General features: G+C 35.5%; 1 protein-coding gene across 1 annotated transcript in view; it reads right to left on the bottom strand.

Moving 5' to 3' along the window:
• The window catches only part of HDAC9 (histone deacetylase 9), a gene marked incomplete at its 3' end in the record, with an annotated part of 402,701 nt that overhangs the window by 20,555 nt on the left and 365,425 nt on the right, over positions 1-16,721 (bottom strand). Inside the window, 1 exon segment of the mRNA XM_082754738.1 lies at positions 4,191-4,324. Within this exon segment, the coding sequence (XP_082610864.1) occupies positions 4,191-4,324 (134 nt within the window).

Here is a 16,721-nt window from a genome sequence, read left to right as displayed (position 1 = left end):
GGATAGATCTGGGGGAAAATCTGAATATTGAAACCCGTTTTGACATATTTCTTGGAATAAAATACAAATACATTTAATTGATTTCTTACTTGATATGTATATATATGCTTTAAAGATAAGTACTTGAAATTATATAACCTATCTGTGAAAACCTGCAGAACTGTTTAAAGATTAAAGATTGTCTTAATAAATAAGAGATCTGAACTTTAAGCACAAGACTGTAACTCAGAATAAGTTTAGGCTTAAAAGAAATGTCTATTTTCTAATTATCTGAATCTAGCATGTCCTTTGTTTTGACAGATGCTCATTTAATGGAGAAGTTTTTAAATCGTGTTCAGAAATCTCAGGGACATTTTAAAGCAACTTATGCTTACCCTGCGTTTTACCTTCCAGAAGAATTTCCATGTTTTTATTTTGGATTTCAAAAGAATCCAGCTGCTTAATCTCTTCCCACCTCTTGGGAAGATTTCCTTCCAAGAAGATAACCTACAGTGCTCCTAATTAGCTCTGCAAATGGTCAAACAGATTTTTCTCAATGAGACATGGAAATTTGTACATGGATATAAGGACCACAAACCTGAGATCTCCAGATCTTTATTTAAATATATATATATAATTTCTAATGAATAAATTTGTCTTTATAAAAGTTATCTTTGCATTTATCTCTATATTTTCTATTTTATTTTTCTCATTATTTAAGTGGGTAATGAGCTGTCCAAACACAACCAAACTAAATGGAGCCATTTCAGATATTATGGGGTGTTCTGCCTGATCTTATGGTACCACAGAGAACAGGTGTGGGTCTCCTCTACATTCTATGTTACTTCAACCAGTCCTTGCAAATGTCCTAGGTACCCCTACAGCATCTGAAAAGGGACTGGGTGCCTATGTTTAGGGAATAGTATTGAGGTTTAGAAATAAACAATTACCAATATAAGTACCTCCAATCAGTAAAAAAAAAACAGTTATAATCCTACGTGGCTTTCTGTTCAATTTTGAAATTGCTGTTCAAAAAGACTTCTGCAGAGAAGTTCAGAAGTATTCACCACACATAGATGGGACTGAAAGCTCATTTAAATTCTGAGCTCTTCCAAGAAAAAGAGACTTTTTAATAGTTTTTTTGGTTAGTCTTCAAAATCAACAACTGCATGCAGGAATTTCCTGTGCCATGCTCAAATTATTTAAAGAAGATTAACTTGATAGTGTATTCTTTTTGTAGTGACTCCACTTGCATTTGTTAAGAGATGAGTAAAAAGTTATCTTGCTAAATAGATCTCTGACCTATAGGCTACATATAACTAAGAACAAAGTATGTCTATTTTGGGTGTCAAACTGTTTTCCTTCTTAATGCAAAGCTCGCATGAAAGCTAGAAGTTGCTACTAGTTTAACAATTCTTACAATTATTATTATTATTTTTGGTATGTTATTCTGCTGGTAATAGAACATATGAAGCCACAGATTCTTGTATTGACAAGTCCTGGCCAGAAACAACAACAACAAAAAAAAGCTTTCAAAAACTGCAAAATGTTTATGAATTCTAATCCTCAGCACATGAATAAATACATTTGACAAACTGCAGATTACCTTACAGAGGACTTTCCCAACCTTTTCAATTTGAGTTCAATTACATATGTAGTGTTTAAAAACTGAAGTTCATCTTGCCAACATTTTAAAACTAGAATACACCATTATTTGTAAACGTGAAGGGCAGATAATAAGTTATAATTATCCTATTAATCACCTGTAAAGAATTGCATTCAAGGAAGAATTCATCCTCAAATTACAATAATTGGTTATTAGAAGAAAAACATTTTTTTCCTGCCTTTGGCAGGAATACACTTGTAGTTTGCTGTGCAAGTTCATGAATAGTATGCTGAAATCAAGCAGTGTACATGCTATAGGCCATGTGGTGTAGATTGCCATAAATCTGTATACGTCAACAGACGTGCTGACTTCTAACTGCTAACTCGGTATCAGACTTCCTCATTAATGTCTGCTCCTCGGCAACACCTTTACTTATTCTTTTAAGCAAACATCAGTTTCTTATGGTAGTACTGGTAATGACATCCCCTCTGGAGTATTTTTGTCTTCTCAGCAGCCACAGCGTATTTTCTCTTTGAAATTCTGCTGCACCAGACTATTTAATGCATGTCCCTGAGGACGCAGCTGTGAGTAAGAGCACATGAGAATAATGCTTATTGCATGAGATGTTTCAAGTTATTAATGATCATGTTCTTTTATAAGTGGATTATAAATGGCAGTGTGCTTATGTTTGTCTTCAATCTGTTACTACATTTTTGTCTCTCTTAAAATTTGCTTTGCTATATTTTGCAAACAGATTCATAAATTATCTAATTTCCAAGTCCCTGCTTACTCTAAAAGAAAACGGAAGAAAGTTTCTAATTTCAGTCCACTTATCCCATTCCTTTTTCTCACAGTCAGTATTAGATAATGGCTGGTCAGTAACAGCAGAAATGGTAGTTGGGTGTGATATAGTGTTAAAACAAAACAAAGCATTTTGCATAAATGGGTAGCACCACCAAATGGTCATAACTGGATAGAGGGACCCAGGCATCTACAGAGTAAGATACATCGTATCATCAGCATTGTATTATTAGCATTAGTCCCATAAAGGTGCAAATTTCAGAGAGTGGGTTTAGAAGAGCTACAAAAAGCCCCTGACATCGTAAGATACTGCCACAGGGAAATTCACAACAGAATACGAATGAGTATTTCGAATGCCCTGGAAAACACTCACTGGGAAGGTAACACTGCATTCACTAAGATTGTCAAATGCTTCAAGCTAGGTTTTCATATTTCAGCATCTAAATAAAAGGACTAGCACTGAGCTGAGCATCAGTTTCAATAGTACACATCACAAGACTGGAATACGCTTCTTATGGGTCTTGTCAAAGGTAACAGAAGATAAAGCCCAGATGAAAGATTATTTTTTTTTTCGTATGGACATGTCTACTTCTGGATATTTCTGAGAATACTGTTGAGAAAGCTATCACTAGATTCATTCTATGTATAATGTAATAAACAATAAGCATTTTTTTTATTGATGGGTCATAAAGATAAAAAGCAAAGGTTAAAAAGAACATTTAGTAAAGCCTTCTATCCAATTTCCATCAGAGGATACATTTACTTCACATTATTCTCATAGGTATGAAGACTTAAGTAGAAGGGAATGAACAGACTAGCTTGCAATTTAGCACTAACACACTTGATTGGTGAAATTATTTAGCTATTACCATTTCCCCTGGGGAGAAATGGTAACACACTGAACTTTATAACAAGATCTCACAAAATTCACAGTTTATGGTAAAAACTTCAGTCCTTTCATAAATGACTTTGTCTGCACCTTCAGCAAGCTTATCTTCCTTCTCACTGTATTTATAGGAGAAAAGATATTTTCTATACAACAGAATCAATTTTCACAGACAAGTGATTATCTAGTTCTTGTTTACATAACTAATATGTACTCATGTTTAGTTAGGCTGTCAGTCCACTCTCAAAACTTTTTTCATAATATATACAGTGTTTGATATGGGAAAATTGGACATTCCATTTAAACTGCATACAGACCAACATGAATCTTCATTTCTAACCTGATTTTTTTTTTTTGAAGTCTTGGACACTTTTTTATTAATGTTTTTCAATTTCAAGAACCTCTGATTTATTTTTTTTTTCTTCTATTCACCAGTAGAAGCAGTGTCAAAATACTGAAAAAAAAAGTCATTGCAATATCCAATCTTTAAGATTATCAGATACCTTGAAAAAGCCCTTTTTTTTTTTTTTTTTTTTTTTCTTTTTTTTCTTTTTTTTCTTTTTTTTTTCCCATGATAACTGGCTGGAAGGTCTGATCCTAATAAATGATATGCTCATGTCTACCAGTTAGTCAAGCCTGTTATTTAGTACATCACCATATGCAAATTTTGAAGTATTAAATCTCACTCAGAACTGGGAATAACTTAGGAAAACACTGAATGATTTATATAATAATATTATTTAGAGATATTTATCCAAACCAAAGCATGCTTTTAGCTCATCTGAGATGTGTTCAAAATGCATGTTTTTTATACCCAAAGAAAAAAGGTCTGTTGCCTTTGTTACTAAAAGAAAATCAAAGATAGGAGTTTCAGCAAACTTGGATCATTCTCTCCACCTATTATGATTTATGTTTTACCTCATTTCCTAAAAGGGCGTTTATGCAGGCTTCAGATGCATCACAGATGGCAGTAAGGTCATGTCCTCCCTCCAGTGCCAGAACAACACGGCCATCCGCTAACTTCAGCAATTGCTTGGTTAGGTGACCAAAACCTATTATTAAAATACAGTAGTGAAAATAATTAAAGCAGAACAGATATTACTGGCATATTTCACATCTGCTGTGTAAGAATGTAGAAAGCTCAAAGATATTGCACAGGGTGCATGGGATATATTTAGTCCAGTATCCTGTTTCTGACTATGGCCCACACCAGATGCTTTGGAGTTAGGTATATGGAATTTTGTATGAGACAGATGTGAGATAATGTCCCTCATGCTGATCCTTAATAGCTGGAGATTAGTTGAAACATGAAGTTGTCTCTCCCTTTGTAACATCATTAACCCATTGTCACTCCGGATTCTCGTCTCATTTGCACATCAATGTAACAAGTAACAAGTTAAATAACAAGTAACCATGTTATTTAGATTTAGATAACGTGACCCTGTTCAGTCATGTCATTGATATGACAAATAACTTTTGTAGTTAAGCTATTACATTATAGTTAAAAATAATTGTATTTTTCAAATGAGATAATGAATTTTTTGTTTACAGCTTGCTTCTTTGTATTTGGTCTTTAAGTTGTGGAGTGAAAAATAGTGGAAACATGTCATATCTTAGCTCCATTTTGTAAGTGTTTTTGGAAACAACACTAACAACTGGATCACTTTTTTGATTCAAAGTTTTGGTATAAGATGAAACTGCCCAGCATATCTCTACCAGTGTTGCTTGCTACTGCTCCACAATGTTCTAAGCAATTCTGCATCACAGTCAAAAATGATGGTACTCCATTTTCAATGGTGATCTATAACTACAAAAATATTGCCACAAAGTTTTCATCTGCAATTCAAGTAAAAATAATTTATTTGACTTTTAACAACAAAACAAATTACATGAACAAATGTTAATTTGCAGAGAAGAGATATTTCAAGTTTTGTGTTGGTTTCCCAGAACAGCTGTTGTTTGTTTTTGTTACTCACTCCTTTAAGTGAGAAATGATAAATAAAGCTTTGAAACTACTGAAGTTAAATACCCATCACATGTTCTTAACTGTTCTACTTGGCCTGATTTAGTTGCTCTACTGATGGCCATCACAACTCATTCCAGTGCATTTCATAGTCTTAAATAAAGCACTTTGAAAATACCTGCTAAAGTCTGGGGTTCTTTAAAGACAGGAAAATCACCACCTTTTTTTCATGTTCTAGTGAAGAAGGTGACCACATATTCAAAAATACAAAAAATTACAAGCATATTTTCCAAATAAATTTTACAGGACAAACTTAAGGCTTGATCTGGCAAACAATAAATGCACAATTAGTTCAATTTACATCTTAGGACTCTGTTAAGCATGAAGACAACTGTTTTTAGAACAGGAACTTTAATGATACCAGATTTAGTTTAGTTATTCTGGCAAAAAGAGAAAGAGAAGGAAAAAGAAAAAAAAAGGAAAAGGAAAAGGAAGAAAAAGAAAAAGAAAAAGAAAAAGAAAAAGAAAAAGAAAAAGAAAAAGAAAAAGAAAAAGAAAAAGAAAAAGAAAAAGAAAAAGAAAAAGAAAAAGAAGAAATAAAAGAGGAAAAAAGGGAAAGGAACAAGAACAAAAAAGAAAAAATGAAAGAGAAGAATAAAAAGAAAAAAAAAAAAAAAAAAGAGAAAGATCTACTTGTCACTTAATCTATAGCTGATCACAGAACACTTAGGGTGAAATATTGTTTCCTTAAACCGCTCCACAATCTTCTGTACCCTCTAAGAACTGTGGTTTTGATTCTAGCAAAGTAACTACACCATGGTTCAAATTACATACAGGGTTGAAAAACAAATAAAATCTTAAACTCTCATTTAAGCTCAACCTTTCTTCATGAAAAAAAACAAAGCCTCTCTACAAAAGACTGAATTTAGACAGGATAATAAAAGTGAAGGAAGGAGTGGAATGAGGATAACCTTTGATCTTTAGCCAATTTCTACTTTCTTTTACCTACAGGATTTATTTCTGTCTGCATGTTACACATGTGATCTTCAGATTCATAACAAGAGAGTGCCAGCAGCATAAAGTGAGTCGTACATACAGCATTTAAAGGAAATGAAGTATGAACAGGCACAGACTCCCCACATCTACAAACGCTACAACCCATTCCTAGGCTCTGTGAGAAATCCAACAGCACTTCTTAGCACTGTCATCCTCACATTACAGCTTCTGTGAAAAACGGAAAGATCTTCCCTATTTTCCCTGCACATTTTGAAAATATTATGTGACTAAATGCTGCTGCAGCCACACCATAATTTTCTGGATTATGTGTGGCAATAAATGTAAAGACCATCTCAATGGCTTTTTCTTCTTTTAGACAACCATACAAAATATATCTCATAGCCATTTGAGATATTGAGAGTCAAAAAAGCCATTGACTTCTTGCTTTCCTAATATTTTTCCTAGTATCAATGCTATAATAATCATTACTGGTTGAGTGGGGATATATGCAATGAGCCACATAGAAAGTATCTTTCCCAACGCAAATCACAGTAACAAAAAAAAATAATAAAAAAAATTAATAAAAAAAAAATGTTGCCAAACCAAATCAACCTGATGGGGTCTTTTCTTCAGTATAAATACCCCAAGACAGTAAAGGTGTCTTCCTAGGAAGGGAGGAAATAACTTTAGTCAACAATACCAATGGTGCCTGAGACTGAATGAGTTATGGAAAGTCTTAACAAAGAAACTTGGATCCTGTGTCACTGCAGCAACCTAGGAAAGATATTAGCTTCCTCAAGGAAATCCCCTGGAGCACAGCAGTAACAAAATGGAAAGAAAGGAATCCCAGTCAAGTAATAGTTTTAAGATGGACTATAGTTCATGCCAAATAATTAAGGAAAACAAGAAGAAAATAGTAACAAGCACCATGAAAAGAAGTAGTCATCTCCCCTGATATAAGGAGACTAGGCACATATTTAACACCCCACTGAACAACTTTCAGGCAAAAACGAAATAAGACAAACATGCAGTATCTATCCCAGCTCTTCCAATTCACATGTATTTCTAGAAATCAGCAGAAATTCTTGGCCCGTCTACTCTGCCTGCTGACAAAGGTGCCAGCTGTAATGCTGGCTTTAATGCTGGCATTTCAGTTTGGATTTGCCACATTCTAAAGTGTACGGGTTTACTCTAATGCATAAGAATTACAGATTAGTGAAATTTTATAAAAACATATGAAGGTTCAGATATAAAGTGGAAAGTCATGTTAAAACACCAGCACTTAATTTTCAGTCCAGCCTGAAATGGGCATCCCTTCTTTGAGGCTGCAATTTGTCCACATGGCTGCCTTTGGGCCATTTACAATCTGAGTACTGTCTTAATGACAGACACCTACCACTCAGGGTTTGAAATAGCCTTAGGAGCACCCACAGTTATTTGTGTCCATGAGCATCAGTACAAATGTCACATTATTTTAAAAATATATATAGTATTTCCAATCGTTTCAGTCAATAAGTGAGAAAATATACATACAGGGGTATTTTTCAAATCTTACTGTAAATGTACTTAATGATATTGTACTTCAGAGAAATAGCAAGTTTTTTTTTTTTTTTTTACAGTTATGCTCTTGCAGTGCACCAGAAAATTGTAAGGTTTTGTGCCAACATTTATTTTCAGGTATGTTTTTTATAATTTAAATATTAAAAATTCCTGTTTCCTTTGCATATATTTATTCATCCAAGATAGAATTTGCAAAAGCACTTAATATTGACTTGCTATGATCCTTGTAAATACAGTGAAAAACCTCTGATTTACACAAGAAACAGCAATAAATCACTATTCTGAATGTTCTATATGAACTATTTCTGAAAATCTCACTCACCATTTGGTTTGCATTTTGCTGACAAAAAAGTAGCATGTATGAAAAACTATACACCTAAGCAAAAAATGAAGAGCAGATTAAAACTGAAAAAATTATAAGATACTACCTAAATATGAAGAGGAGAAGATGCTGCAAGATCCTCTTGGAACAATGCAGTTGTGTGTATTATATACAGAAGAATAAAAAAAAAAAGCCAGAAAAAATATTTTAAAATATCTGGATACTTTACACTACTAACAAATTTACTAATGTGCCAAATTTATGATAACCTTTGAGAAATAATGCTATTAATGTTTTACTTTCTGAGTTCTTATTTACCAACTTGATACAATTTTCCAAGACCCTGATTTGCTGTTCACTTTTCTTCTATGTTCCCTGAATCTGTGTAATTGTGGCAGCAGCCAACACTCTAATCATGGTTACAAACTGCATCTATCATCTAAGTACCATATTGCATTCAAATAATGCATTAACAGACATGTACTCATAAACTTTGAGTAGCATAACTAAATTATTTTACTGCAGATTGCACATCATGAATTTTACTTTCTAGTGGACAACTTGAATGTTTGTGTTATTGGGCATTGTTATGCATTAGAGAATTACACAGTATATGAGCTGTTATCTACTGACCTTTGAAGTGAAAATACAAATTTTTAAAACAAAAACATAACAAGTATTCTTCAATTATACCCTTTCCCCTCCTCCAGTGTTATTACTGGAGGAAATACAATACTCAGCCTCATGTTATAACATGTTCTATTGTGGGAAGGCAGAAAGAGAGAAAATTAATGCTGTATTATACTAATGAACAAGCTGCCAGGCTGTTGTTGGAGGACACAGTGTGCTGCTCACTTGAATTACCATTTAATCAAGTAAGTCAGCTTTTAGTGGACTGTCTGATGTCCCAGTTTAGCACTGAGTTCTGTTTTTGTTGGTTGTGTTTTTATTTATTTATTTATTTCCTTTTGTAACAGACAGCCTCCCCTCGTGTTCCCTCTAGTTTTGCAAACAGCAAGGAATGATTGGTGACACTTCTGCTTCATTTGACCAAAGTGGCTGGAGCACCAATATTCTACCTAGACTTATTGAAAACCAATAAAATACATTAAAACCTATAAAAAGAGAACCAGGAAGTATTTCAATTTTCTAGTTTTGCTTTCGGGGTATGCTTACCCTGACAACCCAAAAGTGGTAAAGAGCAAGTAAAACACCTTTGACCCATGCCAGTCCCCTTCAATCACAAAACTTTGTTGTGTAGTACAGGTAGATGAGGTAAAGCTAACAAATCAGAGTTTGTACATACAGCCTCACATTCTGGGAGAAACACTTGAGAAGGAAGACAACTTGTGAATGTGATCCTTTCCCCTTTTCTTAGTAGACAGGGAGAGGTCTGTATAGAGGGGCCCACCCCAGCTGACATTGCAGCACTCCTCATTTGCAGAAACAATCATATATACAATTCAGTTTGCCCACCACTGAATGTGCAAACACCTACCTAATGGGGTCTATACCTGCCTCAGAAGAAGACAGACCCCTTCCCTCTCCCTTGCTGCACATAAGGAGAGCAGATGTCTCCCGCATGGGTGACAGAAGCCTGAGCTGAGCAGAGCCATGACGCTGGCCTTTGCTCAGGGGAGGCGGCTCCTGGAAAAACGAGGACACGTCAACAACCAAAAGGCTGGCGAGGCTCAGGGGTTATGGAGAAAGCCTCAGTGAGGCTCCTGCTGCAGCAGGGCCCCAACAGCTCTTTCAGCTTCAGCATCTTAAAAGCTACAATCCGACCCTAAATTACAGGCAGAGTTCTGGTGAGCTCCTTTGGCTATTCAGAGCAGCCTTGAGAGGAATACACCCAAAACACAAAAACTCCACAGTCTCTATCCTAGACCTCCAAGCATGTATTTAACTATTATTTACCATTTAATCATGTCATTACTCTCTAATTTACTTGAGAATGTGTTTTCCTCTCATTAAAACTGTTGCGATGATTGCTGCCAAAAGTCTACCCACCAGTGTTCTGCGCTCCATCCCTGTGGTTCCTTCGCGACTATTTGATTAATTTTCATTGATATTCTTCCAACAATAGCATCTAAAATTAACTGGATCAGTTTTTACATAACTTCATGAGTCATCAGGCTACGTGTCCTAAATAAATACATCCATACAGGAGTCAAATGATAATTTACCCTTCCAGCACTGGCAGGAGCTAGAACATTTTGCAAAACTTGTCTTATGTGATAAGAAAAGACATTTTATTCTCAGGTCTTAATTCTGTACCTTTTATTCAATCAAAACTTCATTTGGATTAAGTCAGAGGCTTGATTTAGTTGGCAAGATGTGGCCCTGAGTGAGGGGAAAAGGGAGATTTTAAAGCCAAATATATTCTTATGAAAAACATTTTCCGAATGGCTGAAATTATGAATGTTAGTGCTAAGATACCTGAATTTAAATGGTAAAGACCTGGCCTCCAGACATTAGCTGCTGATTTCTTACTTTTAATTCCAGAGAAGGAAGCTCAGTAAGACTTTAAATTACATGTCTTAAGAAGGCATTTAATTTAGATTAAATTAGACAGTAATTGTACGTTAAATAAATACCAATGGTCCCAGAAACACATTTTTTATGGATTAACAATTTATGTAATAGATGTTTTTATTGCATGCCTGTTAGTTCTACAGTAATATGTTTTTCATAATTAGCTGTTCTTGAGCTGCTACACTGAACATAACTTATTAAATCTCTATTATATACTTACTCAAGGATGCATAGAATGTCTCTTCAAAAGCCAAATAATGCAAATTTGTCTCATTAGAGGGTAGGGTTATCTTGCCAATGCTGAGTAGGATGGTCTGGGCACCCAGGTATCCAAGTGGGTCACATAGTCCATTGCATTTGCTCAGTCATCCAGGAAAAAGGCATTTGTATACCTCCACCATACATACAACAGCAGCACTACCCATCTGACAAAGTGTTCTTCAGAGAAAACACATGGAGGAAGAAGCTTCCCCTAAACTCTTTTCCCAGCTCATTTATACAAAAAAAAAAAAAAAAAAAAAAAAAAAAAAAGTACAGGATTTCTTTTGTGTTTTGTATTATCAAGTAACAGGGATTCAGAATCCTCCAGGAAAGGTCACAGTAGTGTACAAAATAATGACCATGTTTTTAGAGCTATTGTAGTGCTGTCATGTGGATTCAGAGGGAAAAAATTCAACCACAAATTTCAACTGCCAGAGTTGAAAGCAGGAGATTTTTGGACATTCCCAAAACCAGTTAGATGTTTTTAGGCCTGTTCTTACTAAGTAAGACCATGCTCCATGACTTCCTTTCTTCTTGGTTTCCTCATATTCTCTTAATCTCTGTCCTGTCTCACACCTGGCCCAAGTAATAACTTCTCCCCTCTTCTGCCATCCTCCCTCTTTTTCGTTTTGCTTCCCACATAGCAAATCCCCTTCTCTGTAAAGCTGGACAGGAAGCAAGATTATCCATCCCACTGAGTTTTTCAATGTTTTTTCCAGGAACACATAGCTGTTCTGCATAAGAAAGCTGAAGCCAAGAGGGAAAATGCAGAACTGCAGACAACAAGGTAGCATGTCAGAAACTCAGATTCACATCTCTGAATCAGGCTGTTGCTGCGTCTGAAGGGTGGAGGTTCCATTCTGTGTGGGTTTTGTTTCTTTTTTTTTTTACTTTATTTTTTCTGAAAAGACTTTAGAAATGTCTCAAATGGGATTCTGTGTGTATAGCCTAATCAGATTGATAATTATCATCTTAAAATCTGGCCCACATACTGTCAAATTTGCCAAGTGGTAGTGCAAGTGGTAGCATTGATGCCATTATAGGTTCCTCCAAATCTGGTCAAGTGCTTGACTTAAACTGATACACAAAATATGCATCTGATGTTACAACTTACAGATGATTATATCTCCAAATCTGACTTCAGACTCAGCAAGAAGTTGGCGAAAAAACAAAACATCTGATAATAAATAAATAAATAATTCCAAGTATGAGAAATCTATTTCATTCACGATTGAATGAAAATCAAATACTACTATTGACTACTATTAAATCAATAAGCTTGATTAAATCTGGAGAAGGTTATTATAATGCTACTGCCTATAACTTGAAATATTTTAAAAATACATAGGGCAAAGCTTCTTCTCTTACAAATGAGTATAGCTGAAATATGGGCACAGAGTTATGACCAACAATGTGATGGGAAGATCCAGATTTTTATTTTTTTAACTGATAAAAAGCCAAGTCAGTTAATTTTGAATTGACCCAAGAGACTAACACAAAGGATCTGATTTAAAGCTCATCACTCAGAAGCTGAGAACTGACTGCCATTTTCTGAAGATGGTCTACAAAATTCTGCCAAGAAAAGCAGCATGGATTAAACAATCTTTCCAACATACACAGCTTCTCTGAATCTAAAAATTAAGGCTCTCACTTTATTTGCAGTCATTTACTGACCCTGCCACATCAACACAGCACATTAAATTAAGGTTAAGTTGCTTAGCCAGTGTTAATCAGCATATGCCATAATCTAAGGACTCGGCCTCCAGATGTGAATCATTCATCTTTGCAAGATGAGGGACATAGATACAATAAACGTATCAGGGATGGGTTCTTGTACATGGAAAGACTTGAGGTAAATACTAGACTTCCTGACCAATTTGGCATCACGTCTCCTGGTGAACTCAATATTACTATCAGAGGTCTAACGTCCCTCAGGATTTGGATCACATTGTTTAATAAACATCATTTTATAATATCAGGAGGAAATAAGGTCGTGCATTTCTAAGGGATTACTGTACATCTTGAGTAGTTACTTTCCCTCTGGCCTTGTGCCTGTTAACCCCACCTGACACATGCTATAATCACCAAGAAATGCACTGCCTGTCACCACTTATTGAAAAGGTAATGTGTAAAACTCACTAAAGGAAATGGAATTAAAACTAGGTTTGGGGTCTGACTCTTTACAGTCTTCTGATTAATTGCAATTTCCAAATAAAATACATTGAGCAACTTTCTATTATGCTGTTCTATTACAAAAACACATAAAAATAAAGAATGTGATTTCAACCCATACAACAGCCCCTTTGTCTCTTTTCATACTAATAAAAGGACACAAAGATGCCTTGAAATGGCAGGTAAAACCCCTCAGACTAAAAGAAACTGCAGCTAACATTAGAATGACACAGGTAGCTCCACATAGCCTCCTTTCTGAATGGAGAAGTCATATCAGAGCTTAGTCATACATGTTATTAGACAGCAGACTTTGCAAGAACCATAAACCCTAAGCTGCTGGGAGCACACACACACACACACACACACACACACACACACACACACACACACACACACACACAAAGTGGCACGGAATTATATGGGCCTCAAGTGGAGGCAGAGCTGATGTCACTCCATTCTGATGCACAGGAGGTGAAAATATGCAGAAAATATTTTTATTTGCTGTTTCCCAGAATGAAATATGTGATTCATCCTCATCACAGATATGTAGAATTTTTAAAGCATTAGAGCAAAGATGTTGAATTTATTTTATTTTATTTTATTTTTTTCCCATTTTGTAAGCAATAGGGCCAGATTCAGTTGCTGAATGAACAAGAGGGATTCATGTGTTACATGAATACATGTGAATACATGTGTTACATGATACATGTTAAAACTGTGTTCTGATACAATGTTGATTGGAATAGGCTTGGCCTCAGTTTCCTCAGAACATGTTCCCACTGCATACACATGTGAGAGTAAAATCTTTCTTTAGAATATCCCATCGATGCCTTTTCAGTCTTCTGAAATATGCTTCCCAGAAAAAGCCCTTCTGTGAGCTTCTGCAGCTGAACGCTAAACTACAAATTACTGCATGAGAACCAACCAGAAACTCTCATGGACTTCTTCACACAGTGGTTTTCTACCTTTTCTTCAGTAAACTTCAAGCATTGAGTGAAAACTACTTTCAGGCAGCTGAGCCGTCAGGGAGTACTACTTTCTGGGTTTGTGCAGAGTGAAGAGCAGAGTCACTCAGGAATAACCTGATTCTGTAGGATCTATAGATAAGCAAATGGCCACTATTTCTCCTGTTACCATAGCATGAAAGCAGTATCAAGGGAAGCTGGCAGACATAATCTTCATTGAACAACAGACACATCAAGACAAACAATGACATTTCTGTGCTATATTCTGACATAAACCCAGCCAGCTAATGTCAAGGTAATTTGAGGACTCCAGATGTTGTTGCAGCTGCATTACCAAAGTCATCTTAGTCATTCTTCTTAAAAGAGGGAAGTTCAAAATAGGGCAAAAATCATTCACTCAGTGTTAAGAGACTGTTTCTTGAGCAACATCGGCAATTTCTTCTTCAAGAGAAAACAGTATATTGGCTTTTCTAAATGGAGACACTGAAAATCTACTACAAGAATAGCTACTGTTTCTCCCCGCAGAGTTTTAAATGCTACAAGTAAAATAACCTGCTGTCAGAACCCAAAACCCCCTTGCAGCACCCGAAACTTAGCAAACAACTTACACCAAACATCAGGATTGCATTTATTCTTCCTTCTGACAAAGTTGAAGAATCACAGCAGCCAAAAGCTTGGGAAAAATTATACAAACATCATAGCAAAGCCACTTACAAACATCTAACAGCAAAGGTGTTTAATTGTCTCTCTACAGATAAATAAAGAAGCTCTACAAGGAAAAATTCAAATTCAGAAATGCTCCACTCACCAGGGCATGCAGTCATCACTCCAGCAGAAAAGGATGCACTTTTTAGTCATTCTCAGCTTTGGCCAAACTGCTGATTTCATTTCATAAAAGAAGTGGTAATGAATCAAGTTTCTATCATCTTTCCACTGTTCTTACCTAATTTTTATAGCTGGATGCTATGTTAGATTGAATTAGTTAATTCACAGTAATCATATAATAGAAAGAAAGACAAAAAAAAAAAAAAAAAAAAAGAGAGACATGGGAGAGTTGGGAAAATAATCATAGACTTTGTTGGGTCAATGAAAATAACTTATCAAATAAGATAAGTACATTTTTGAGACTAAAAGAAAATGTAGGCATAGGAAGGAAATTACTGGTTGTCTGAATGGATGAACGAGAACAAAAATTAATATGAATATGCAATTGAACAGTGTTGAGGAATTAGATTTTCTAATAACCATCAGTAATGGTCAGAAATTAAACAGAACAAAGGAAGTTTATGCACTTATTTCTGCAGATAACATACAGCATTTCTGAATTCTTCTCCAGGGATACTCCAGGGATATACTTTCACATCCTTTGTACACAGAGGAAGATGAGACAGTCCCACAGTTATATTAACATGGAAATGATTCAGATTTTGTCTGCAGTGAACTCTGGATTGCTCAGTGACCAGCTGCCAACTTAGCCAAGGTCTAAACATAGGCAGCTGGCACTGAATTGCAAATATTCATGTGACAATATTCAGTAATTCCATGTGCAAATATTCAGTATTCCATGTGACAGCTTTATATGTGTAGGCAAAAGTGGTACTGATAACACCCTGAGCAAACAAGGTGAAGACACATTAAAATAAGCAGGTATTTGATAAGAAGATAGTCTGTCTGGGAATTATCACATCATTTGCCCTATATTGAGACATACTGTTACATGGTCTCAGAGAAAAAAATCTGAACTAATCTCATGGCTACAATGAATTTATACTTCTTGAATCGTGAGCAAAATTTTACGAAAGGTAAACATTTCTCTTCTTCTAATCACAGTAAAATAAATTTAGAATTTGTGAATAAAATTCACACTAAAGTTCAAACATATACTTGGAGATCCACATTTTATCAGTCAGAACAGATTTCATTATGAATACACAAGCATTTGGTATCATCTGGACTCAAAGAGTCAGTAGCAGTTGTTCTTTCTAATCTTTAAACTCCTTTCATGTCTCTCCAGACTATGTCTTATTCCAGTGAGTCACCAAAAGTGACCTTTTTATACATACAAATCTTTAGAGGAAGGGGAAAGGGTAGCTTTTGCCCCTTCTATATGCATGGCTGTCTCAAGATGCTAAGTGCCAGCATATACCTAGCCCAGCTTGGAACAGCTCAAAAAACAGCCTGGAAGGCTTTTTAATGATTATTACAAACAAAAAGCTTTTGTTTCCTTTCCCACATACCCATTGTGAAATTAATAATCTGAAAGTTACATATTTATTATAACACTAGGACTTGTTCTCAGCTCCAAATAGAAAACATGGTTGGGGTCAAGTACTTGCTGGTAGGCAAAGGAAGAACACATTTCCAAATTGAGGATGACTTCTACTGGTGGTAGCTACTAAAAAAACACACTTCTTTAGTACTAAAATCTATACAGTTCCACATTCCTGGATGTTGCCTCCTTATTGAGGAGGTATGAAGCCCATACTTCCTGAATGTGCAACTAGAAGGGCTCATACAGGTGTAAGTGGTGGCAGGCAGAGGAGGATGTAAAAACAAAACAAGCAAACAAATGTTTGTTTTTCATTCTATCCTGTTTTGATTGTCCGAGAAGCGGGCAGGACCAGACCTTGTGACCCCTTAAGACCAGGATATTTTTACTTCTTGTACATGCTACA

Source organism: Aythya marila (genome assembly GCF_965140915.1).
Source record: "Aythya marila genome assembly, chromosome: 2".
NCBI classification, from domain to species: domain Eukaryota; kingdom Metazoa; phylum Chordata; class Aves; order Anseriformes; family Anatidae; genus Aythya; species Aythya marila.
This window is presented reverse-complemented; position numbering and strand designations above follow the sequence as displayed.